General features: G+C 40.4%; 1 protein-coding gene across 9 annotated transcripts in view; it reads right to left on the reverse strand.

The window, feature by feature from the left end:
- Positions 1-804: 804 nt before the first annotated feature.
- Positions 805-22,139, reverse strand: part of MET (MET proto-oncogene, receptor tyrosine kinase) — a 91,568-nt gene continuing 70,233 nt past the window's right edge. For all 9 annotated transcript variants that reach the window (XM_030015299.1, XM_030015297.2, XM_030015291.2 and 6 more), the window contains 10 exons: positions 17,489-17,635; positions 15,307-15,463; positions 14,354-14,494; positions 12,009-12,239; positions 9,524-9,604; positions 8,738-8,919; positions 7,031-7,140; positions 4,339-4,504; positions 3,296-3,432; positions 805-3,152 (listed from right to left, as the gene is read on the reverse strand). In XM_030015299.1, the coding sequence (XP_029871159.1) occupies positions 2,942-3,152; positions 3,296-3,432; positions 4,339-4,504; positions 7,031-7,140; positions 8,738-8,919; positions 9,524-9,604; positions 12,009-12,239; positions 14,354-14,494; positions 15,307-15,463; positions 17,489-17,635 (1,563 nt within the window). In that variant the 3' untranslated portion in view covers positions 805-2,941. The remainder of the gene's footprint in view (positions 3,153-3,295; positions 3,433-4,338; positions 4,505-7,030; positions 7,141-8,737; positions 8,920-9,523; positions 9,605-12,008; positions 12,240-14,353; positions 14,495-15,306; positions 15,464-17,488; positions 17,636-22,139) is intronic.

A 22,139-nucleotide genomic window follows, 5' to 3' on the forward strand; every position in this document is an offset into this window, starting at 1 on the left:
TCTGAGTGAGTTAAGTATAAAATGTCCCTGAGGCAAGCTGCTGGAGAAATGAGCTTGTAGCATTGTCTGGCTTAAGTGGCACAGGGCAGTGCCTGTTGCAGTGTTTGTGGGGTACCCGCTTAAAATACACTTCACAGAAGTGAACTTGTGAATTCAGTGGGAGGTGTCTAATGTAACTGGGAGGAAATGCGTGGGAGAAGAGCCGGGCTGGCTCCTGTTCCCCCAGAAGAACCAGGACCCCTGGGGACCGCAATGCCTTCTCTCTTCAGGTGTCAGATACAAAGCACCTCGCAGAGATGGAACGTGTGATGGATGACCATGAGGGTCATAGGTTCAGGTGCTTGAAGTTTCTTGTAGATCATGACTGATTAGGGAGCTTGGATGCTAAACGCAAGCACTGGCATCCTTGTTGCGCCAAGCAGGTACTCTTTACGATGCCTAAATTGCGAGCTTCAAATGTCACCCCCTACTCTTAAGCGCATGAAGAATTTTAAGGCTCTGCACGGGCGCAGCCTGTGGTTAGGCAAGAGGCTTCCTATTCAAACAGACTATGCCATAGTTGTTCACAACAAAGATTCTGCACCTTTCTCTGATCTATTAATGGGTTGGAGGCTAACGAACTGCATGTTTGATTTATTGGTGCACTCTCCATATTTTTACGTTTCTGAGTTGCTTCCTCTCTCTCGCACAGTTCCACAGGTTGCTCTTCCCATGTTAGTCAGAAAAAGCATACAGACTTTTATCAGCTTAACAGTCAAATGTTAACAGTCATTACAGCACTCGGAGCATAAAGTATCACAATAATTCATTTTAATAACACGTTTATTAGGTCATAACAACAACTATAAACATAAGTACCATTCAGCTCTTTGCAGATATATGAACTTACTAACATCAAATCTTTACCAGAATCATGTATTCTTACAGGTGTCCCAGACACAACATTATCAAGCAAAAGTTCATAAATAGTAAAAATGTCCTCTGTTTCACATTGCAGCGTTCCTCAAGCATGTATGTACAAGTTTGGAGTATCTTCTCCAAATCTATGTGTCATAAACTTCCTTAGCTGTTTTAACAACCATAGAGATGATTTTTTTTTTTTGCCTGCAGCAAAGCCTTTTGTCCTTGAGCAATTTACAATTAGTATTGCTCTCAGCAGACATGAAAGTTTGTTTCTGAAATGAAAGTGGTGACGAAATACAATACAATAGTATCTGCTCATAGTTTGCCTACACACTCTGCCCTCATTATAAATCTTTCAGTTATAACACTGTCTCCCAAGAACAATGTATCTCCCTTATATCAGCTCTTTATCTGCACTACCTCTCTTTGAAGATCTTAAAATGGTTGGCTTGCAGCAACGGAGATATTATACTTAGGGTGGAGTGTGTTTACAGTCGGTTCTTTTCCTTTTTAATATTTACACAGTATTTTTTTAAGGTTGCTACAATTTATGAATCATGTACGTTGACATACATTTTCTGAAATGTTCACAGTGCAGTATTTTGTGGCCTAACCAAACTTTGTAAATGTCATTAAAAATAAACTTTTTTTTAATATAAAAATAGAATACTTTATGTGTTTACACCAACAAACCCAGTTCTATCCTATACTAAACAAGCTATACAGTAGTATGCACAGAATTCCACAGGAACAGAAATGACATGTGATGCTTGCCCTAAAGCTATAGTACTCTTCTCTAATGAATGAAAGTTTTACTATCTCTTTTTAGAACTGTTTCTCTGGTCATAATTTAGAAATAAAAGTAGGTATCATAATTCACTGGGTTGTGTGATCCAAGAAGAGGCTGGGGGGGCCTAAAGCTGTTTCTTCTTTTGATCGGTCTTCTCAGCTCTTTAGGGCTGGCATGAAGAAGTTATCAACATTCCTGCTCTGGCAGTGTCTTTTTAGGTCAGGGCTGGCTGCAACGCCTCCACTCTTTACTCACCTTTGGCGGCAGCTCCACCCAAGGGTAGGTGGCAGAGCTTCAGCTACTTGCCGTGTGACTCACCAGACAGCAGCTCCGTAAGGTTGCCAGCCTGCCTGTCTCCTCTTCCTCTCTAGAATAATGCCGCCCATATTACTACATCCCAGGGATTAGCCTGGCATTTAATATGGATGCCTTCAAGTTTTTATTCTCGGAGAGTGGTTAATTCTTTACTGAAAGAAATGGAGGCTTTGCATTTTTCAGCAAAAGATCTGTCAATACAGGCTGTTTGACTCAAAGGAGTGGTTGAATGGTGGAATAAAGCTGACATGAGGAATGAGATGATTTTCCCCTCATTTTATGTACCGTCTGACTATACCAGAGGACTGGCAAGGCTGACATACCTATTTTACTGCACATCATTTTTAGATGTTGATTTCTGTTAAGACATTTACCATGAGGCTGGCTCTCTTGGCTGCCTATGTTCTAAGAAACCTTGTTGATGTAGTGCAAAAATCCAAAATTTGGACTGTGCGGGAGGAAAATACATTTTAAACTCTTGCAACTCTCATTGTTTGTCTTAGCCTTTTGTGTGAAAACCATTTCTGCACTGCTCATTATCCTTAAGTACATGCAACAGTAATAGTCCTTCCAGCCGTACTGATTGGTATTCTAATTTCTCCTTCGTGGCATTAATGATGAATCTTTGTTCTTGGGTCTGAGTACACATTAATGAGAGCTAGTGGGAACTAGCAGTGGATGGTAGCACACAACGTTTCCATTTGGTAAATTGATGCAGTTGTCCAAATACTTGGAAATTACTGTGATGGTTTATAGAATCCCATAGCCTTAAACAATATGATATCATGTCCTTGTACTAGTGCAACTTGGGCAACAACATAAACATGTGCAACAGTGTTCTCACAAAGACCGGGCAGTAAAAACTGGTGGACAAAATGTTTTGCTTTTTGTTCATACAACTAAGAATGGATTTTCCTCTACTTCAGACACCCGTCATGTGTCAACATCCATGTCTGTGTTGTCTTGTGATGATAAAAGAGAAGGATAGGGAGCAATGCACTTCACGTTGACATAAGTAGCATTGACGTGAACGTAGTGTTCCCCAATAAAAGTGGAGAAGATTGTTGATATTTTTGAAACAAGTTCAGAAAATGCTGGACGCATCTCAGGTTTTGGATGCCAGCACTTAAGCATGACTTCATACCTGCCATTCAAATAAAAGAAGTGATCAATTATGAAATAATGTAAAAAGAAAAAAACCCCAACCCTCTTTCTTCCCACAGTCTCGCTTACTATAATAGCAGAATCAGCAGCATTGGCAGAAGGCTTTGCAAACTATTTACTTACAGTGGGTCGGGGCAGTATTCAGGTTGTAGCAGCCTTCTTCCTTGTAATAAGTAAACAGTTATATCAAAAGAATTTACATCAGGATAAGGTGGTGCCCCTCTTGTCATAAGTTCCCATAACAACACACCAAAGGACCACTAAGAAAACAAAGAAAATAAATAATAAGTTATAGGGTTGGAGGGCTTTACATTCCAGTTTTAGAAGATGGTTTGACAGATTTAAGCATTCAAATGCATGGATTTTCCCTTTGAAAAGTTATTTTACTGCATTCAGCTTTCTTTTAAGTGGGCTAATAAATGCTGTAGGGACTTGAGGAGCCACTTAAATTAGAGCCAGAGAAACTTAACTAAGTAAATGAAAGAAAATAAAAGCCTATAGGCCTGCTACTTAGCTGGTATAAATTGGCAGACCTCCTTTGAGGTTAATGGAGCTCTGCCAATTTACATGAACTGATGATCTGACTAACCCTGTGTAAATACATACTGAAGAGAATATACATGGTGAAAATTCTATGCATCACAGGCTAATTTGAATCTGGATTGAAAGGAGAGCTAAAATACAAAGTGATCCAGCCAACTAATGACTTCATCTTATAATTTTTTCTTCATAAATGGCCAGGTAATACTTGAGATTGCTGTAGGCAGTCAGTAAGTATTTATAAAGCAAATAAAGTATTTTGGAGAACTATTAAATTTTATGAGTCTCAAAGTTAACCTGTTTTGTCAAGCTTTCCAGAGCCCCTCCTATAGCAGGGTTCAGCTCCAATTTGGCTTCTTGGACTGTCCTTAGTCTCCCTTGGAGTGGGATTAAACTCCTAATTCTTCCCTGAGCAGTAACAGATAATCAGGTCAACAACTTGTTGCTTTGTGACTGGGACAAATATGTTTTCTGGATGTAGAAACAGTCTCTTATTCTTATGTGAACTAAAGTTAGATTCAAATGGAAGTTTTGGTTTGGAGTTAGTCCATTCATTACATACTAGAGAGATGCCCCAGGCAATGTAAGAGAAATTAATAGGTGATACAAATATGTTTGTACATTACCACATCTGACTTTGTTGTGAACTTCTGAGTTTGTAAACTTTCTAAAGCCATCCATTTCACTGGCAGTTTCGCTCCTGTTTTATTGTGCACACTGTAGTATTCTTTATCATAGACATCTCTAGCAAGACCAAAATCAGCAACCTTGACAGTGAATTTTTCATCCAACCTAGAGAAATGACAAAAAGTATTATCTGCAACTGAGCGGGCAAGATTTACAGTGATGGTGGATTATAATGAGTGACTTGCATTTCTGAGACCGTGACTTTGGAAGGCAGTACTTTATCTTGGATCTATTAACGAATGTAACAGTGAAACAAAAAGTGCAGCAAAGTATATTTGACACCCATTTAACACAGTGAATGAACTCAGGAAATTACTGATACTGTTTTGATAATATAATTTGAATTACAGTTCTTTTAAAAAATTGCTCTGTATAAAAAGATTTTTGCTAATAGCCTATACATCCTGATTGAGTGCTACATCATTTCTTCCACAGCTGTTTCTTCTTCTGTATCCTTGGAAACCTCTCATTTTTATTTCCAAGTCAAGGCATCACCTTTCCTATTCACTCTTAGTTTTGATAAGGAAGGACCTATCATTATCTCAGTGACTGGCCGTATATAATAATGTAGTCCTGTAACTAAGGATGTGTTTGGTGTCTGTACTGGGAAAGAATGGTGGCATAAGGAAAGTTCTGCTGGGGTTACAGATCAGCCATACCAGAAGATCTCCATAGCCTGGCTCCTTCTAAGCTTGTTGTTTGTCCTGATAAGCGGTATCATTGTCAGAAAACAGTTAGAGCATGCGCGTTGGCATGCTTAAGCCTATCCTTCATTACATGTGCAGACCTAGCCGCAGCAAACACTTGCTTTTGGGTTTCTTTACAGAATCACACAATCACAGAATGGGTGAAGTTGGAAGGGACCTCTGAAGATCATCTAGTTCACCACCACCTCCCCTGCTCAAAGCAGGGTCAGCTACTGCAGGTTGCCCAGGTCCATGACCAGTTGGGTTTTGAATATTTGCAAGGATGGAGACTCCACAACCTCTCTGGGCCAGTCATCCTTACAGTAAAAGCATTTCTTCTTATGTCTGAATGCAATTTTCTCTATTTCAATTTGTGGCCACTGCCTTTTGGCCTGTCCCTGGGCACCACTTAGAAGAATCTAGCTTCATCTTCTTTATTCCACCATATCAGGTATTTATACACTTGGGTAATATCCTCCTGAGCCTTCTCAAGGCTAAACAATCCTGTCTCTCTCAGCCTCTACATGTGGCATTTCCCTGTCTTGAATTTATGAGGTTTCTGTCTGGACAACTCTCTGGGCTGTTGAAGTCCCTCTGAATGGCACGCAACCATCTGCTGCATTTACTGATGTATTAACTAAGCCAATACCAATGGAGGGAGTAGGAGGGAACTTTGATGGGTCAACAGGGGACAGTTTATGTCATAGCAGCTTCCTGCACCTCTTCAAGGATAGTGGAATAGAGTCAAGAGTCCACGGGGACTGTATTTGCACCCTGGCTTCCTTTCTGATGGACATCGCCATTGTGGCAGGGGCTGTGCTTCTGAGTGCTGGATCACACATGGCCACTGGGCAATATGGGTCTTCAATCATGCATCTTCCTCTCACATGGCAGCAGCTCTCCACGCTCTGAAGTACTTAGCCACACAGAAGTACAAAAGCAGCCATTCAGTTGGCAATGTGAGACATCCTGATAGCTGTTCTCTCCTCACCCGAGGAAGAGACAGTAGGCCAGAGGGAATGTCCTGTTGCCACTATTTGGACTTTGATTAGATGAACCAGGACTTTTATCCAATAACCTAATTGCTTTCTTCTTAGGACACCTGAAAATCATGTTGCTTGTGGCTTTTTTCCTCCCTTAAAAAACCAGCAGCTGTAAGAAAATGTTCTTTTTCAGAGGCTGTTCAGCTGCACGAGTGTGCACCCTTTGAAAAAAGAATAAGAAATCTGATGTCACAGGTGAATAACCTTTTTGCAGCCAGAGTTCCAGATTATGATGTGCTAACGTTTAATCCTGTACCTCATTAATCCACTACACAGGTGATGAATCAGCGTAATAGTATCGGCAACTCCTGTAACAGTTAGTCTTTGTGTGAACTGAACCGTCTGGCTACCCAGACACTAGTAAGATTCTTTGCATGCTCTGATTTTTTAACGTTAATTTGTGTGTGCAATTGAGCCAAAGTAAGCTCATACTCATGTAATGAAAGATTACTGTCAAGAGGTCTCACTGGTGCTTCTTTGTGTTCTTGTTTTTCTCACAAAGTTCCCCTGTGTTCCTCTCCCTCCTGCTAGGTGCGGCAGCAGAGACGTGCTGCTTCTGAAGACGTTGGGTAGAAGCACAGCAAGTTGAGACAACAGCAGTTTAACTTCCCTTAGGAGATGCCTTTTAAACTCTCTAACCAATGATTTTGAGAGGCTACACTTTCACCTCAGCTTTTCTTATTTCCCACACTCAAAAAAAGCTTATGTGTAAGAAGTGAGCCCTTAGCAAGCTAAGTAGCTCATCAGTATGCAAGACAAACATCAGTATAATTACGGAACAATGAAAAAAACACCCTATTATGACTAAAAAAGCAGAATCCTGCAAACTTTCATTTATCTTATCTCACTGTCTTACACAGAAGAGTGTGATAATGTGGCTAGAATTAGGTGTTTGTACTTACATACAGTTTCTTGCTGCCAAGTCTCTATGGACAAACTTTTTGCTTGCAAGGTACTTCATCCCTTTTGCGACCTGAAGGCCAAATCCAATTAAATCTTTTACTGTTGGGTTCTGTAAAATACAAACATTTGTGATACAATGAATGCAGAAGCCCAAGGAGCAGACTGTTTTTTGCTGTGATGCTCAGTTTTTGATACACTTATCTTGCCACCAGAATGACTGAGACAGGTTGAAGCTTGTAGTAAAATTGGCATAAGTTTAGGTCAAGTTCTTACCTCCAGTGAGGAAGTAATACACTTTAAGAAATCAAAAAAACTGAGAGACTCCAGAAGAGTAGAGTTTGCAGCATAAGCAGCATGACCTGGGCTGGGAAGTGGAACAGTATGCTGAAAACCCAGCATCACAGCTGATTGATAGACAAAATTCACATTTGTGAACTTGAGAGTAATAGCATGTAACTCAGTAGAAGGTGCTAACTATGAACTTGGAGCTCATCAGCTGGAAATGACCAAGAAAGGAGAGAGTCCTCTTTGGGGCAAAATAAGTGCAAGCTATCATCAGTATGATGCCATGGAAAAGGTAAATGAAACCTTAGCAGTTACCAGAGGAAGATTTTCCGCAAAGATTGGTAACTCTTTCTGCTAGTCTACAAGGTGAGACCTTACTGAAAATGTTAAATATCAAAATAAGTGTAAACATAAACCTGTAATTCTTTTATCCAACAGCATGAATTGCTATGTAATAGTAAGGTCCCACAGATTTTTGTGTTGCTGACATTGCTCTGTGTCATTTTCTTCTGTGGAACAATCTTGTTCAACTGTGGTCATTACTGTATTTACTTCAGGAAGGACCACGGCACTATTCACAGACAAGGGCCCTGGTGCTTGTAAAATGAAAGAAGCTCAAAAGGGAAGAGGTCCCTACCTCAGAAAGCTTAACTCCCCCAACAATTTGTCAAGATGCATTTGTTTTTTTTAAAAATTGTACTGGCTATTGTTGATTGCCATAGAGGCAGGGGCAAAATCCTATTGGCGCAGAAGTCACTTTATGTTGTCCTAGCACTGTGAAATGGGTGAAATACTACAGTATAAAGTGGGCTTACACTACTTGAGGCAAGACCTGTGGTCTCATACTTGAGAGAAAGCAGTGAGGCACATTTGAGAAATCTGCAGTCTTTCAACGGAAACAGGGAAAATCTCTGATAATAGGGTACTCATAGTTTGTATAACAATTGCTGGGTTTCTTTCTTAAGATAAAAAGAAAAAATACTGATAATAATGGGACTGTGACACTAGCTGGACATGAAGGTCCCTTACCTAGGAGTTGGAAGAGCAGATGGTGACAACTGGCACAGCTGTGCTGAAGTCAACAGAGAGATGCCAGTTCAAACCAGCAGATGGTTGGGCCCCTTGACTTAGATCTCATAAACACATTTGTTTATAAAAAGGCTTATGGATGGGAAATGAGAAATACTTATTGCTGATAATTTCTGGGAAACATTCTAGAGAGGAATTTGAGGGGGAAGGGAAGGAGTGGCAGCGCTGTGGTCAGGCTCAGTGCCAGCCTAAGCAAGTGCTAAAGGTTAAGGTGTAGTAACAGCAGCAAGTTACAGACGTAATGTTAATTATCAGAGCTTATAACCTGTGGTGTTGGAGCAGGGTGTGGCTAGACTTGCATTACCGTTTGGTAGACCTCACCACGTACTTACATGAGTCTCATTCCTAATGAAGTTTCGAAGATCTCCGTGTTTCATGTATGGAAGAACGACTAAGGGGGATCCTTCATTGGGCAAGCAGATTCCCAGGAGTGACAGAACATTGGGATGAGTGAAATCTTTCATGATTATTCCTTCTTTCAGAAACTGAGCTACTTCTTCCAGGTCGGTAATCCCTGAGAAATCCAGTAATAAAATGAGTTAATTAAAAGAAACCCAAACAAACTACAGTTCATTTCTGTACAGCATGTCACTGCACAACAAAGTGATAATGAGAAGCTACAAACATGCTCCTCACCTCCCACATTACAACTAGGTTATGTGCATTGGTTTTCTTACAATGATGAAATACAGTTTGCTGGTGATTTTAATTCTGTTTCTCCTTTTCTTATTATGAATTGTTTAGAATTGAATAACAACACTTGAGTAAAGCCTTTAATAAATGTTATAGTTTCTTCCTGTTTTTCCAGCAGCTTTGCCCACTCTTTAGCAATTTAACTTCCACCCAAATCTTCAGTAGTCAGTTGAGTAAAAAATGACACTGCCTTTCCCTCATATTCCTGTGTCTTTTTCTTTGTAGAGGAAATATATGGGTATTTCATCTGATGTACAAATATATACCAATGCCTTGGGGTAATCTGGAAATGCTCCAGGGAGAAATCTGATCCAGGTGCAACTAAGAATCTTTATTTGTGAAAGTACACTTCACTGCAATTAATTAGTTCACCCCAGTTATCTTTGGAATTATGGTAACGTCTCACTATTAAACATGTAACTCACTATTCAGTGACTTCACAGCACAATGAATTTTCCTGCCATCATTATCCAGCAATGTCCCATGGTACACACACCCAAAATGTCCTGTGTAAAAAATGAGCAAGATTAGCTTTAATAAGTAAAATTAGCTTTCTGGTATTTTCCACAGAGTAACAATTATGCTTTAAGAAAGTGATCACACTCTGTTTCTGTCCAATTCCCAACACTTGTAACGTATACTTCATAACTAATACGTAAAACTACCATTACATAAAACCATCATTACATAAAATGAAAACTCTATTTGCAGCATAATTGATATTTCTTGACCTAGATGGAGATTATAAATAATGACAAGGCTGGCGCCACAACTGCTTCATGTTCCTGTAATGACTATGCACACAAAAACCATGTCAGCCCATTCCCACCATACTCTTCTGTGAGATATATGTCAAAGGACGGCACTGAAAGGCACAAGGGAGCAGTTAGAAGCTGACATGACCACTGGAGCGGCGGTTCCCAGTGGTCTGCAAGCCCATGCTAAGTGGTCCACTGGACTGTACAACCTTGATGCATCTTCACTGGAAAGTTGCATAAGGATGGTCACTGTGGGCTTACAGTCTCTCAGGTCTTGCTATTCCATGGAAAATGTTGAGTGCTAAAAGTGGTGTGGTGGCCATGAACACTTTGGGAATTGCTGTACTGATCACAGACTCACCACATTGCTAGGCAGCAGTCTATGGTCTCTGCTATGGCATAGTTCCGAGTGCAAAATGTCACTAAAAGATGATGAGCAAAATTTGCCTTCTTTCTCATGGTCTCAGCAGTGAAATAAACTGTCAGGGACACAGAAGTCCTTCCTGATCCTGTGCATCCTGCCAAGCAAATGGGGTAGCCTACAGAAACCTACTATGGGGAAACCCACTATGAGAAGTCAGGTGGACCTGTTTGGGAAACAAAGAACTGTGAGCTCCAGGCATGTGCATTAATTTATCCGAATCAAATTATGTACATGTAACGGTGGCTTTCCTTCACAGATGTACTACTTACTGAACACTTTAAAAATACTAATATTTGCAGTTAGAAAGCAAAATAGTTTTTTGCCAAGTGTGAGTTCTGCAGAGAACAAGACTATCTGATTAATTCTACCAGGTTCCAGTCATAAGTGCTGGTCAGAGCCCAGCTGGCTTTGCTTTTGGCTTGGGGTAAAATTAATGCAAAGTTTGTTTTATAAAAGCAACTAAAATCCCATCAGACCACAGATTGTTTGGAGCCTGGGCACAAATCCTAAAGCTTGGATTGGGTGTGTCTAAAATATTTTTGGGTTTGGCCCATTTCTAGTTATAGAGGAGAAAATTAAAAATGGTTAATTATATTGGTGTCATTCCTGATATTTTTCAACATCTAAAAAATGGGAAATTACTTGGACTTCCCTGAAACAAGACAGAAAAGAAAAAGGCCCACCCTTGCTTTGGGGATGAAGAAGTGTAATACATGGAAGGAAAACACACTGACTGTTTGTTTGATTTGTGGCTATTTTCCTGCAGAAGAAGCATTAGCAATGTCATTTATGGCCAAATTCTTATCAGTATTCTGATACTCAACAAGAGACCTCTCATGCATGATGTGTCGAAGTACTGAAAATCCAGTTTCTGCTTGGGTTACTAATAGGTATTCAATAGTACAGAGTTTAATAAATGCTCCTAACAGAAATACTGGCTTGGGCTATGAAACAAGGGTGGAACCTACTTATGGAAATGTAGAGGAATAGGAGTGATGAGAGAAATTCAGAAAAATAGGCGACTTGCTATATCAGGGACAAAAATAAGGGGAAGTGAATCAGGAGCCACACACTACTGCAGCTGGAGTGAGAGAGGAATGAGGGGGAACAGAGAGCCTGTGGTGGGAGGAAACAAACAGCGAATTCCTCAGAGCTGGGGGAAACTTGTGGAGGGAAAAGGGGTGTGTGCATTTCACTTGGCCCATGGGGGACTTTCACTGAATGCACGAGTGACTGCAGGAGTTTTCTCTGTCCTGTAGCAATCCTGCCAGCTCTCAGGCTCTGAGTTTAAGGTCGCTGGTGCCTCCGCCTCAGAATCCCCTGCCATTTAGGTGTGTGCCTTAGGCTTGTGCAATATTCTGCAGCAGCCTCACTCCTGCACCGCAGCCTCAAGCATCAGAAGCCCTGGCTGAGCTTTTCTGTAGCCTGGAAAAGGGTGCGAGTGAGAGAGCTGAGGGGGAACCAGCAACTCTCTGAGTTCAAAGGAGCCCCGTTAATGGACAGACTCCTTCCTCCCTCTGGTGTCTTCTCTGATCAAATGTACTACCCTTCATCTGACTTCAGAGGAGAGCCCGTTGGTTCCCCCCTTGATTTGGTGCATGGGATGCAGTGCTGTAAGAGGTAAAAAGCTTGAAAAACCTCCATGTAGACACCTTATTCAGAATGGTTTATAATGAATGGGTGTGCAAAAAGAATTGTGGTTTGCAAGGTAAGAGTTGCAGTACTCACCTCTTCCTATTACTTCACTGAAGTGCACAATCAGGCTGTCAGCACCAATAACCACATGCTGCACTTCTTTGACCAGGTCAGGATTTAAGGCACTGATGTCAATGTGGACATTAGTTTGGAGAAGTGGACTGGCTAAATCGGAGTCCCCGCTAGACAGAATTGGGGAGAGGTCAGAGTGAGGATACTGGGCAGGTCTGCACGATCCATTCTGAGACATGCTTGGAAACTGATCTGCAAGATGAACAGAAACCATTATAATCCTATCAGATTTCTCATTGGAAAATGAATAGTTTTATTGCATTGGTAAGCAAGGTTTGAGTTTATCAGTTTGGAAGTGGCTTGGCTTTGCAGAAGTTTTGGTCACAAAGGGAAAATGAAAATATGCATTGCTAATCTGCCAAACTCCAGGAAAACCATGTCACTAGAAACTTATGCTTGTCTCAGCTCTACTTCTATGAAAGTAAATGGCAAAACTTCCACTTTCCTGAGGGGATGGAATGAAGCCTTGTTACTTCTTGCCAAGTGTAGGTTATAGCATTTCTAGTAATTGGGAGTAACAAGAGTAAAATGGAAAAATGACAGTGATATGGGAGGAGGAAGTAGTGAACAATTAAAAACATGAAACCTTTTATTATTGTCATGTTCTAATTTGGTAGGGAACTTCACATTTCACGAAGGTTTCCAAATGGCTGGTGACTAGCTATATTTATCCAATGGTAAATATTCAACCAGGGAAATGCCTAGAGGTGATTCATATCCTGTAACTGCTGAAGATAATACAGTTGGTGCTACTCATGAAAATAACATGAGCCAGCTGATTTAAAATAGCAGAAATTAAAATGGTTAAGTCAAGCAAGGAGTATTTATTTGAGAAAATTATTGTTGTCAACAACATATTGTTCAGGTATTTTAAATTACTTTTGTTTAAAAGATTTTTTTCTAGTATTTTGTGTAATAGAATCAAAGAACTAAGTTTAATTTACACCAGTTTGAGTCTGGGATTATTCCAGTGGAGTCAATGAGCAGAATTTAGGCCAGGGTCAAAAAGAAAAAAAGGGAATAAATTTAACAACAGAAATTATCAGATATTTTATCACGAAGAATAAAAGGTGTTGGACAGACATGCTTTATATATTTATGCATAAAACCTGGAAAATTTTCATATATTGCTGTTATCACTCTAGGTGCTGAGAAAAACACAGTGCTGCTCTATCTAGAAGTAAAAATACAAACTCTTACATTTACAAAGCCACATTTATGTCACCAAGGGCAAATATCTATTTAATAATCATGGTAAAATACTCTAGCCATGGCTGCAAAATAATTTTTACAGCTGCTACATGTAAATCTGCATGTTTTCTAATGTTCCTGTTATTTTATTCTTTGACAGTAATTAACATAAACATTCCTACAGGAACATTAAGTGACCGCACCTTCTTGGGTGCACTCTCTGCTGTGCTTTGCCAGTGCGCAGTGGCCCCAGGGCCACTGTGGATTTACCTTCCACCAAGGATCTTTGCACTGTTTTGTCTCGTGTACCACTATCCCTTCTAACCAGTGACACAGGCTTTCCTCTTCCTTTGGGAATCTTTCAATCAAGAAACTTCCCGTGCGAGCTTGCGGCAGCAATTAAAGGATGATAAAGGAAGCTGGGAATGGGCCTGGCTCTCAAAGGCTCCATGATTGGGGATTACAAAGGTGGAATAAGGATTTGGAGTGATTTCTGTTGAGTTGTATATGGCAGTACACATGGACGTCTACTCAAATTGTCACAGTTTTCACATCCCTTTAGCTTAGTTTTTTAAATCAACATTTCTGTGTCATACAGTGTGCCATTTTATAGGAGGGGCATGAACAGACAAAAGAATATCAGTTTACCAAGCTCCATGTCCCATGCTGGGCTGAAAGAACTGCTTTATAATGACTGTATGAAGTCACTGAGACACACTAAACCTACAGCCACTCCGTGCTATCCTTAAAATCACTTTTTTCAAAGCGGATTTGCAGTTGGTGTGATGGACCTTATGACAACGCAGAATCGTTACATCCACTATCTCCTAATAAATTGTGGAGCATACTTAAAGAGAATTTTTACTAATAGTATTTTATATATTCCTCCAACCTGAGTAAAAGTAAAAATCCTTTGCACCTTTATCTTGGGAAGCACCTGAGAAGCTCAGTTCAAATAGCAAGCCTGTGAACACGTGAAAGTCCCAAACAATGCAGACACAGACAAACCAGATGCAAAACTGAAATTAAGATACTGGTCAAAATAGCTATCTGAAGACATATGAAAAGCAAGATGTATAAAATATCATCCGTACAGATTCATAACAGAGCTGTACCTTCTAGAAAAGTTGATCTGTAGTCTACAGATTCACTTGAAACCATTTCTGTTGTTGGACTTACACTCCTAGCGCTCACCAGCCTGTCCAGGTGAGGAGTGTGCACTCTGCCATCATAGCGCACTAGGTCACTTCCCAGATCTGAACGGGAAGGAGAAAGAAATATTAGAAAACCCTCATGTTTACTGTGTGCCAACATTCATTTAGGTATTTATCGAAGTTTAGGTGTTCTGCTCTGCTGGGAAGAGGGTTGGGTTGTTGCTGAAGCAGACATGGGCAGGACTTGAACTTGAGCTATTTGTACAGCCCAAGATTTGCTGTAACTTGGGTTAAAGCCCCACTCTTGGCCACACTAGAAGACTGAAGAGAGCTTTGAAGCCTCTGGGCTCAGCTTCAAGATCTGACTGTGATACTGTGTCAGAACAAGACCTGCTTATATACTAGCTCCCCTCCTCCTCCCCCCTTGGGTAGTGCGGCAGTTCCCACTGGAAGGAAAGCCAGACATGGGGGCCAGAGAGGAGGCACGCTCTGACCAAGTTCCTGATTTGGGTGAACAGGAGACCAGGACACTGCAGTGCTCTGTGTCTTGCACAACTTAGGCACAGCTGGGAGGACTACAGGGCAACGGGATGAAGCTGAAGTACTCATGATTCCACGCATGTCATTTACTTGTCCCCTCTTCCAAGGCTGACTGGGGAGGAGAACTTACTAAGTTTTCCTAATAGCTCAGAGTTCCTCTGAAATCCTTCTGCTTTAGGCATAGTGTGGCCCTTCACCCAGCTCAGGCAAGAGCCAAGGGCTGAAATGCAACTAAACATTGGACTTGATTGTGAAACCTCTGCTGACAGGTTATAACAGGGCATTGCATGGCAGTTAAGCAAAGCATAAATTGATGTCAGTTTTTAAAATCTAAGATATAATGGAGTTATTTGATGGAATTAACTATGATGGACCTTTAATTTGTTTCTTCTTCCTTCTCCAGAGGAAAAACACCAAAAAGATGAAAATTAAAACTGATGTTGAAACAACTCCAGCAATTAGTCCCGTGAAATTCTGATCTTGCCGGATCAGCACTTTTCCGATAACTGTTGACAAAACTTCTTGCTTCCACTGAAAAAACCAAAGAAAAGTAATAGTGTAGTGATTTCAAAAGACAAGTAAGAAGTAGATTATTAGTGCTAAAGTATGAGCTGGTATGTCCCACATGTATTAAATCTTGATTTTGTGATGCTGTACTGCGATAAGACACTGGGAGTGGAGAAACTGTTCTATTGGTGCATGCAAAAGCTGATCTACATTTTAATGATTTATTACATGCCTTCAAGAGCTCTGGTAGTGACACAGCTATGTATGTGCTACACCACACACATAGCACGCAGTCACACACACACTCTGGATAATGGGGTTTCACTGCTACCAGATGTTAATTCAAAATGCTAAATTCATACTTTTACTCAAATGGTGCACAGAAATGTATGGGCCTATGAATATATGGGCTGAGATTTACATTAAAAAAACACAGCCCAAATGTCTTTAATATGTGTCCTTCTGGCATAAATACGCTGTAACATCAAACTCTCTCTCTGTTGACAGCATGCCTGCATTTTAGTTCCCAAGGTCACGTGAGCCCGTCCCTTGCCAGCTTCTAGCTTGTCAACAGTTTAAAGAAACAAAACAAAAAAACAACCCCAAAAAATCAACAACCAAACAAACACCAAGCAGCTAACAGGGAAAAACTGTTTTAGGTCACACGGCACTAGCTCAGTCAGTTGGAATGCATTTGGCCATCTTTTCTCTTCCTCCTGTGGAATTCATTCCTCTGGGTACTGTAATGATGGATTTGCCCGTCAAAAGAGCAAATTTTCTTCTTCGCTGGGCAGACTGCAATTTCTGAGGCTCCTTGCCAGTAAACAAGCAGAAACCTTATTTAACCCCTTTATGTTGTGTTCTTTTCTATGTACAAAATACGTCACGCATATCTGTTTCTTAGAGGTTAAGGAAATATCACATAGTAGAAATGATTGAATGTAGTGCCAGTCCCGGTTGCGTATGTAAAAATACGAACAGGTACAGAATGCAACATGTGCACAAGTATTATATGAAAGTAGGCACTTACAGTTCTGGGAAACAGATACACCAAAAGGAGAGCTGCATCTAATTTTATACTTTGCCTGATACATCCAAGAAATTTAATTTGTACTTTTCAAAATAAATTAATATTAAAATAAATTAATATTTACTGTATTAATAAAGCCAATTAGTTATTACTATTTACTTAGATTGCAGTAGCACATAGGAATACCATTCAAAGCCCAGGATCCTATTGAGATGAATGCCATATTCATTCAGAATAGACACAGAAAAAATAGATGGCCCCTGCTCCAAAGATCTTACATAGACTTTGATCCTTATCACACTTACATGACTGGCAAAGTCTCCACTGTTTTCAGTGAATCAGAGTCCATGATCAGCAAATTTCATAGTTTAAAGGTAATCCCATTCCGCTGTGATTTTCTTTTTTTATACTTAAAAAAAATACAGATACTGAAAGATTTGTGTCTTATTCGATGAATCAGTAGGTTAAAACTGTCTACAATTTGCAGTGGCACTCTGAATGACTCTAGTGAGACCACCTTTAAAACAATAGTGGAACTCAAACATTTGTCCTAAGTGTCTGCATCTTACAAAAATAATTGGAATGGAATTATAAAAAGCAGACAAAAAATTCTTTCAGAAAGGATCGGTCCTCCTGATGGCAGCAAGTTTTTTTGCTGAAAAAAGGGCTTGTGAGCTCCAAAGCAAACCTACTCCATTATAGCTTCCTGTTCTTCCCCATATGATTCCTCTTGTGTTTGGATTAACAACTATCATTTTATTTCTGTGCTTAGTTTAGGTCCTACTTTGTGCCTAAGGCTCCAGAAGGTCTTTGTACAAATAGGTGATAACAACAACGACGATAATATTTCTTTTAAAATAGTCAATATTATTTGAATTTCTATCCCAAACAAACAGGGATAGAGATATCTCTGTAAATACAGGCTTAGGCTTAAATTTAAAGTTTATAGGTTCAATAGTGACATTGGTAATGATAATAAAAATGGCATTAATATCTCATGTCTGGTGTAGCTGCCTCACCTCTATATTTAGCTCACTGTTGGATTTCAGGAGATCGCTGGGAACCGTACACAGAATTGATTCTGACTGCAGGAGGAGGTTTTCGCAGCTTTTATTTCCAACTTTTAGCACCTCTCCTTTAACAGCTTCTGAATCAATATAATTTCCCTTGGAAAAAAAAAAAATCAATTTCATATTACATAACATCTCATAAAAGTTAAGAAGTCCTTTTATTACCTTGGAAAATGTTTTTAATGGAAAAACAATTGTGAAATAAAAGACTAATGCAAATTTACATTGCCCTGTCAATATGTGTATCAGGTTTTTTTCATGTAAATGGGAGTTTGACAGACAGCCCAGAAGGGGATGATAAAGTTTACGGATAAAATCTGCTGTCACTAATACTCATACAACCCATACAGACTTCTAAAAATGTAGATGTTTGAGGGATAAATCCTGTTGGTCTTGTTTAGATTTTTGCATAATTTGCACAAGAAGGGAGGCATTATGTGACCCTGTTGTTTATACAAAACTGGCATTATATTATCCACAAACTAAAGGCATCTCAAAAATTTTGTTTTGCAAGTGGTTATGGTAGCAGGAGTGAAGCTTTCAAAAAGAACTAATTAATTATAATCACAAAAATGCACAAATCTGTAAAAATCACATTCCACAGACCAGAAAGGAACAAACCCTGGTAAAGATGACAGCACGAAAAGTACACTCCCTCCTCAGAAAACCTGCTTTCACATCCCAGATTTGGATGAAATATTATTCCTTCCGGTATTGTGATAGTAGTGTCCAAAGGCCAAGTTTGGGATCTTTTGTGCTCAGGACTGCACCAGTATTTAAGAAGCTACCCTACCCCATGTACAGCCCAGCTTAAGATGAAAAAACAGGCATATTAAGCAGGTTTAAAAGGGGAGGAAGGAGGATGGGGAGTAACACTAATACAGGCTATTTATTTGGGCTGGATCTGGGAGGTTTTCATGAGAAGGGAGGAAGGTATCATGGCTGACACTGCTATGAGGCCTCATATACTGGAAAGAAAACAAGAATCCCATTCTGAGGGGCTAAAAAAATCTTATTTTGGCATATGTTTTAGGTCTGCTGCAGAATCAGACTGAGCCCTGGGAAAATTTTAATAAACATACAGGAGAGCCAGTTTAACGTCCTATTTTGACTGGCAAAGCCACACCCCAGGTAAATGCTTTTTAATCGCTGGCCAAAAAAAGTCCATTTTGCACCCATCTTCTGTCTACTTGGAGACATTCTCTTTGGTGTTAAGTAAATATTCAGTGGACCAGGGAGCATGTGATTGACTGCTTATTGCTTATTAGTATGGAGACTTGCTGCAGATTGTGAGCCATTCATGTCCAAATCTTTCCTTTGAATGATGTACCTCAAAAGACTTGAATTTGAGTTTTCCATCTTCAGGATAAATATATTATCCTGGAGAGTGTGGGTAAGTGGCCTCTTTTCCTTCTACACCAAATCTTAGCATTTTTTTTCTCCACCAAAACTGATACTTACCCAAAGGGGAAAAAAAATCATACTGATGTTTCCTAAGGTGGTCCTTAACCAGTTATAATGACAATAGTAGCTTTTACTTACTACCATTAGCATTACGTTACCATTAATATATTATAGTTTCAAATATATTCACTATAATATCTCTATATTAAGAGTTTCAAAACTCTTTCAGCAGTGGTTTTGCTCTTCTCAGGATCACAGAATTTGCCTATGATTTTAAGAAAAGGAGGAAACTGGCTCTTGTGAGAACTGGGAAACAATATTTCCTATTCTAAAATGCATATTACCCCTTCCTTGCTAAGCAATGCACTTGTATGCAAGCTAGAGAAGCTCATTACTGGACTGAGTAGTTGTTGCAAACCAATCTGATAGATCAACTACCACACAACTTTAGAGAGAGGGGAGTAATTGGGGTGAAAGTCTAGAAGCAGTAGAAGGACCATAAACCAAGGCATGGAAATTCTGAGATTGGTGTCAGAAGAATTTTTGAGGTTCCTAAGCAGAGCCAGTTGACTTGGGAAGAATGAGGAGTTACTGCAGCTGCAGAGCTTCTGCTTCAGCTTGCTCAGAAATACCAGGGTTTCCATATTGCACTCTCTTGGACCAGACATTGAGAGAAACATAATTTTCTATGTAATGTGGAAGAAGATTGAAAATAGAGTGACCTATAAATACAAGAGGAATTCCTTAAGATTGTCTCATAAAGAATGTATTGTACTGGCTTAGGAATAGAGTAAGTAATTTAGTAAGTCTTGTCCTACTCTGAGTTTTAGGACAAATGTACCAGAGGAGAGCCAAGATCTCAGAAGTTCTGTGTAACGTGAAATGACAATTGTACTACTTATTTTTCTAGTGGAAGATTTGTATTTATAAATACACTTTAGTCACCTAGAGGTCCATTCCTAGGCCTCCTCTGGAAGCACGCAGAATGTCCCTGCACTGGCTTGGTGCATAAGCACAACCCCAGACCAGGCCAGGCCTCTGGGCAGACTGAAGCAGGATGCTGTTTCTTTCCTTATTTATTTGGGGTTTTTTTCACAGCTAGGACACATTGGGCTGTCAGCAGGCCAGCTTGCAGATCTTGGGTCAGTGGCTCCTGCGGGAGGCAGCAAGTAGACTCTGTCCTCTTCAGTAGATTCAGGTCTTTGGTTGTCCCCAACAGTGAGACACCAGAATTTCTCCTGCCCTGAGAGCGTCCCGTGTTGGCGGGAGACAGGAGCACTTCTGAAGTGCTGTCTTCACAGTATTGAAGCAGAGAAGTGCCTCAAGCCACTCTGCCATGACCCCTCTGACTGGGGCATGGTGGGCACTGAGAGACTTCAAAGAGCCACATACTTGGCAGAGGAAGACAGTGATGATGTGGGACCTTGAGAGGCTTGGTAGTGCGGAAGACAAAAGGGCTGGCACTGAAGACAAGAAGGGCTGGCATTTGTGGCACACAGTGCCCTGACTGTGTTTTAGATAGAAGACTTAATGTTTTCTTGTGTGTAACATTTTCTTACAAAAACATCTTATGGTCATCAGGGGAAACCAAACAGAACCTTTCAATTGGTACCTACTGTCATTTGATGAAAGCCAAATATGTCACACTAGATTAGTTTGATTGAAAAACTTGTGATAAAGCTCCCTCCACCCCTCTGAAACTAATTAAGAAAAAGATAAAAGAACTTTGGTTTGGTAGAACAGACTGTTCACTGAAGCAAGCTGCCATTTAATTTCATGCTGAGCTTGCTTAATTACTGCACAAAATATGACCATGAGGCATGTAAACTTGTGTGTGTATATTTTTGAATGTGGGTATGGGGCAAGAGAAAAGAGTTGCCAATATGGCTTGTAATGATCTTTTGGCTCCCGACTATAATTTCTGAAAGTCGCCTCACTGTTTTGGTAGAAGCATCCCACTATAACTAATTCTATTTAGAGGAAGATGTTAAATTGGTGCTTGTTCATGCTTTGTTCTAGGAGACCAGCTTTCACTAATGTTATTCTCCAGTCAGTTGCCAGGAAATAATCAGGGCATTAGGCTTAGGTAGACATCTGCCTTGGGTGCCATGGCTACAGGTGACATCAATGCTACAAAATTGTGACATTGGTCAGTTGTCAGTGGGACAGTCCTCAGCCAGCCTTTCTCATCTGAATGGCTTCTTCCTAGCAATAAATAGCACTAGGAACTTCTCCTTAAGGGAGAATAAAAGGTTCAAGAGTAAAAGAAAGAAGAGAGTTAAAAAACACATAATTTTTAACCTCAGTCCCTGGGAAGATTGTGGAGCAAGTCTTCATGGAAGCTTTTCCAGGGAGAGGAAGGACAAGAATGCAATTGGGAACAGCCAGCATCAGTTCCTAAGGGTGCATTTTGCCTGAGCGGCCTGATTGCCTTCTACGAGATGACTGGTTCTGTAGATGAAGGGCGAGCACTGGACAACATTTAGCTTGATTTTAGCAAGGTTTGCAACACAGTCTCTCCTAGCACTGAAAACAAATTGGGATGATAGGGACTGGATGGATGGACCATAAGGTGGGTGAAAAACTGACTGGCCATCAGCTCAAAGCTTAGAAGTCTAACAAGTGGCATTCTGCAATGGCTGATACTAGGACCAATACTGCTTAAAATCTTTATCAACAACCTGGACAAAGGGACAGGATGCACTGTCCTTGCACTTTCAGATGTCATCAAATTTAGGAAAATTACTAAGATACTGGAGGGCAGGACCACCGCTCAGAGTGACTGTGGCAAGCTGGAGGAGTGGGCCAGCAGGAACCTCATAAATTCATAAACCTCATAAATTCAACAGACACAGATGCAAAGTCCTGCACCTGGGGTGGAATAACCCCAGGCACCAGGACAGGCTAGGGACAGCAGGGTAGCAAGACACTCTGCAAAAAAGGACTTGTGGTCCTCATGGACCACAAGGTGAAATGAGGCAGCAGTGTGCCATTGTAGTGAGGAAGGCTCACCGCATACTGCAGCAGCAGCAAAGCCAGTAGACTGAAGGTGATTGTTTTCCTCTGCTTGGCACTTGTGAGACCACACCTGGAGAACCATGTCAAATTTTGAACCCCACAGAACAAGAGAGATACTGACAAACTGGATGAAGTACAGCAGAAGGCCACTGAGCTAGGAAGGGAGCTGAAGCAGAGG

The sequence above is a fragment of the Aquila chrysaetos genome, chromosome 5 (genome assembly GCF_900496995.4).
Source record: "Aquila chrysaetos chrysaetos chromosome 5, bAquChr1.4, whole genome shotgun sequence".
Lineage (NCBI taxonomy): Eukaryota > Metazoa > Chordata > Aves > Accipitriformes > Accipitridae > Aquila > Aquila chrysaetos.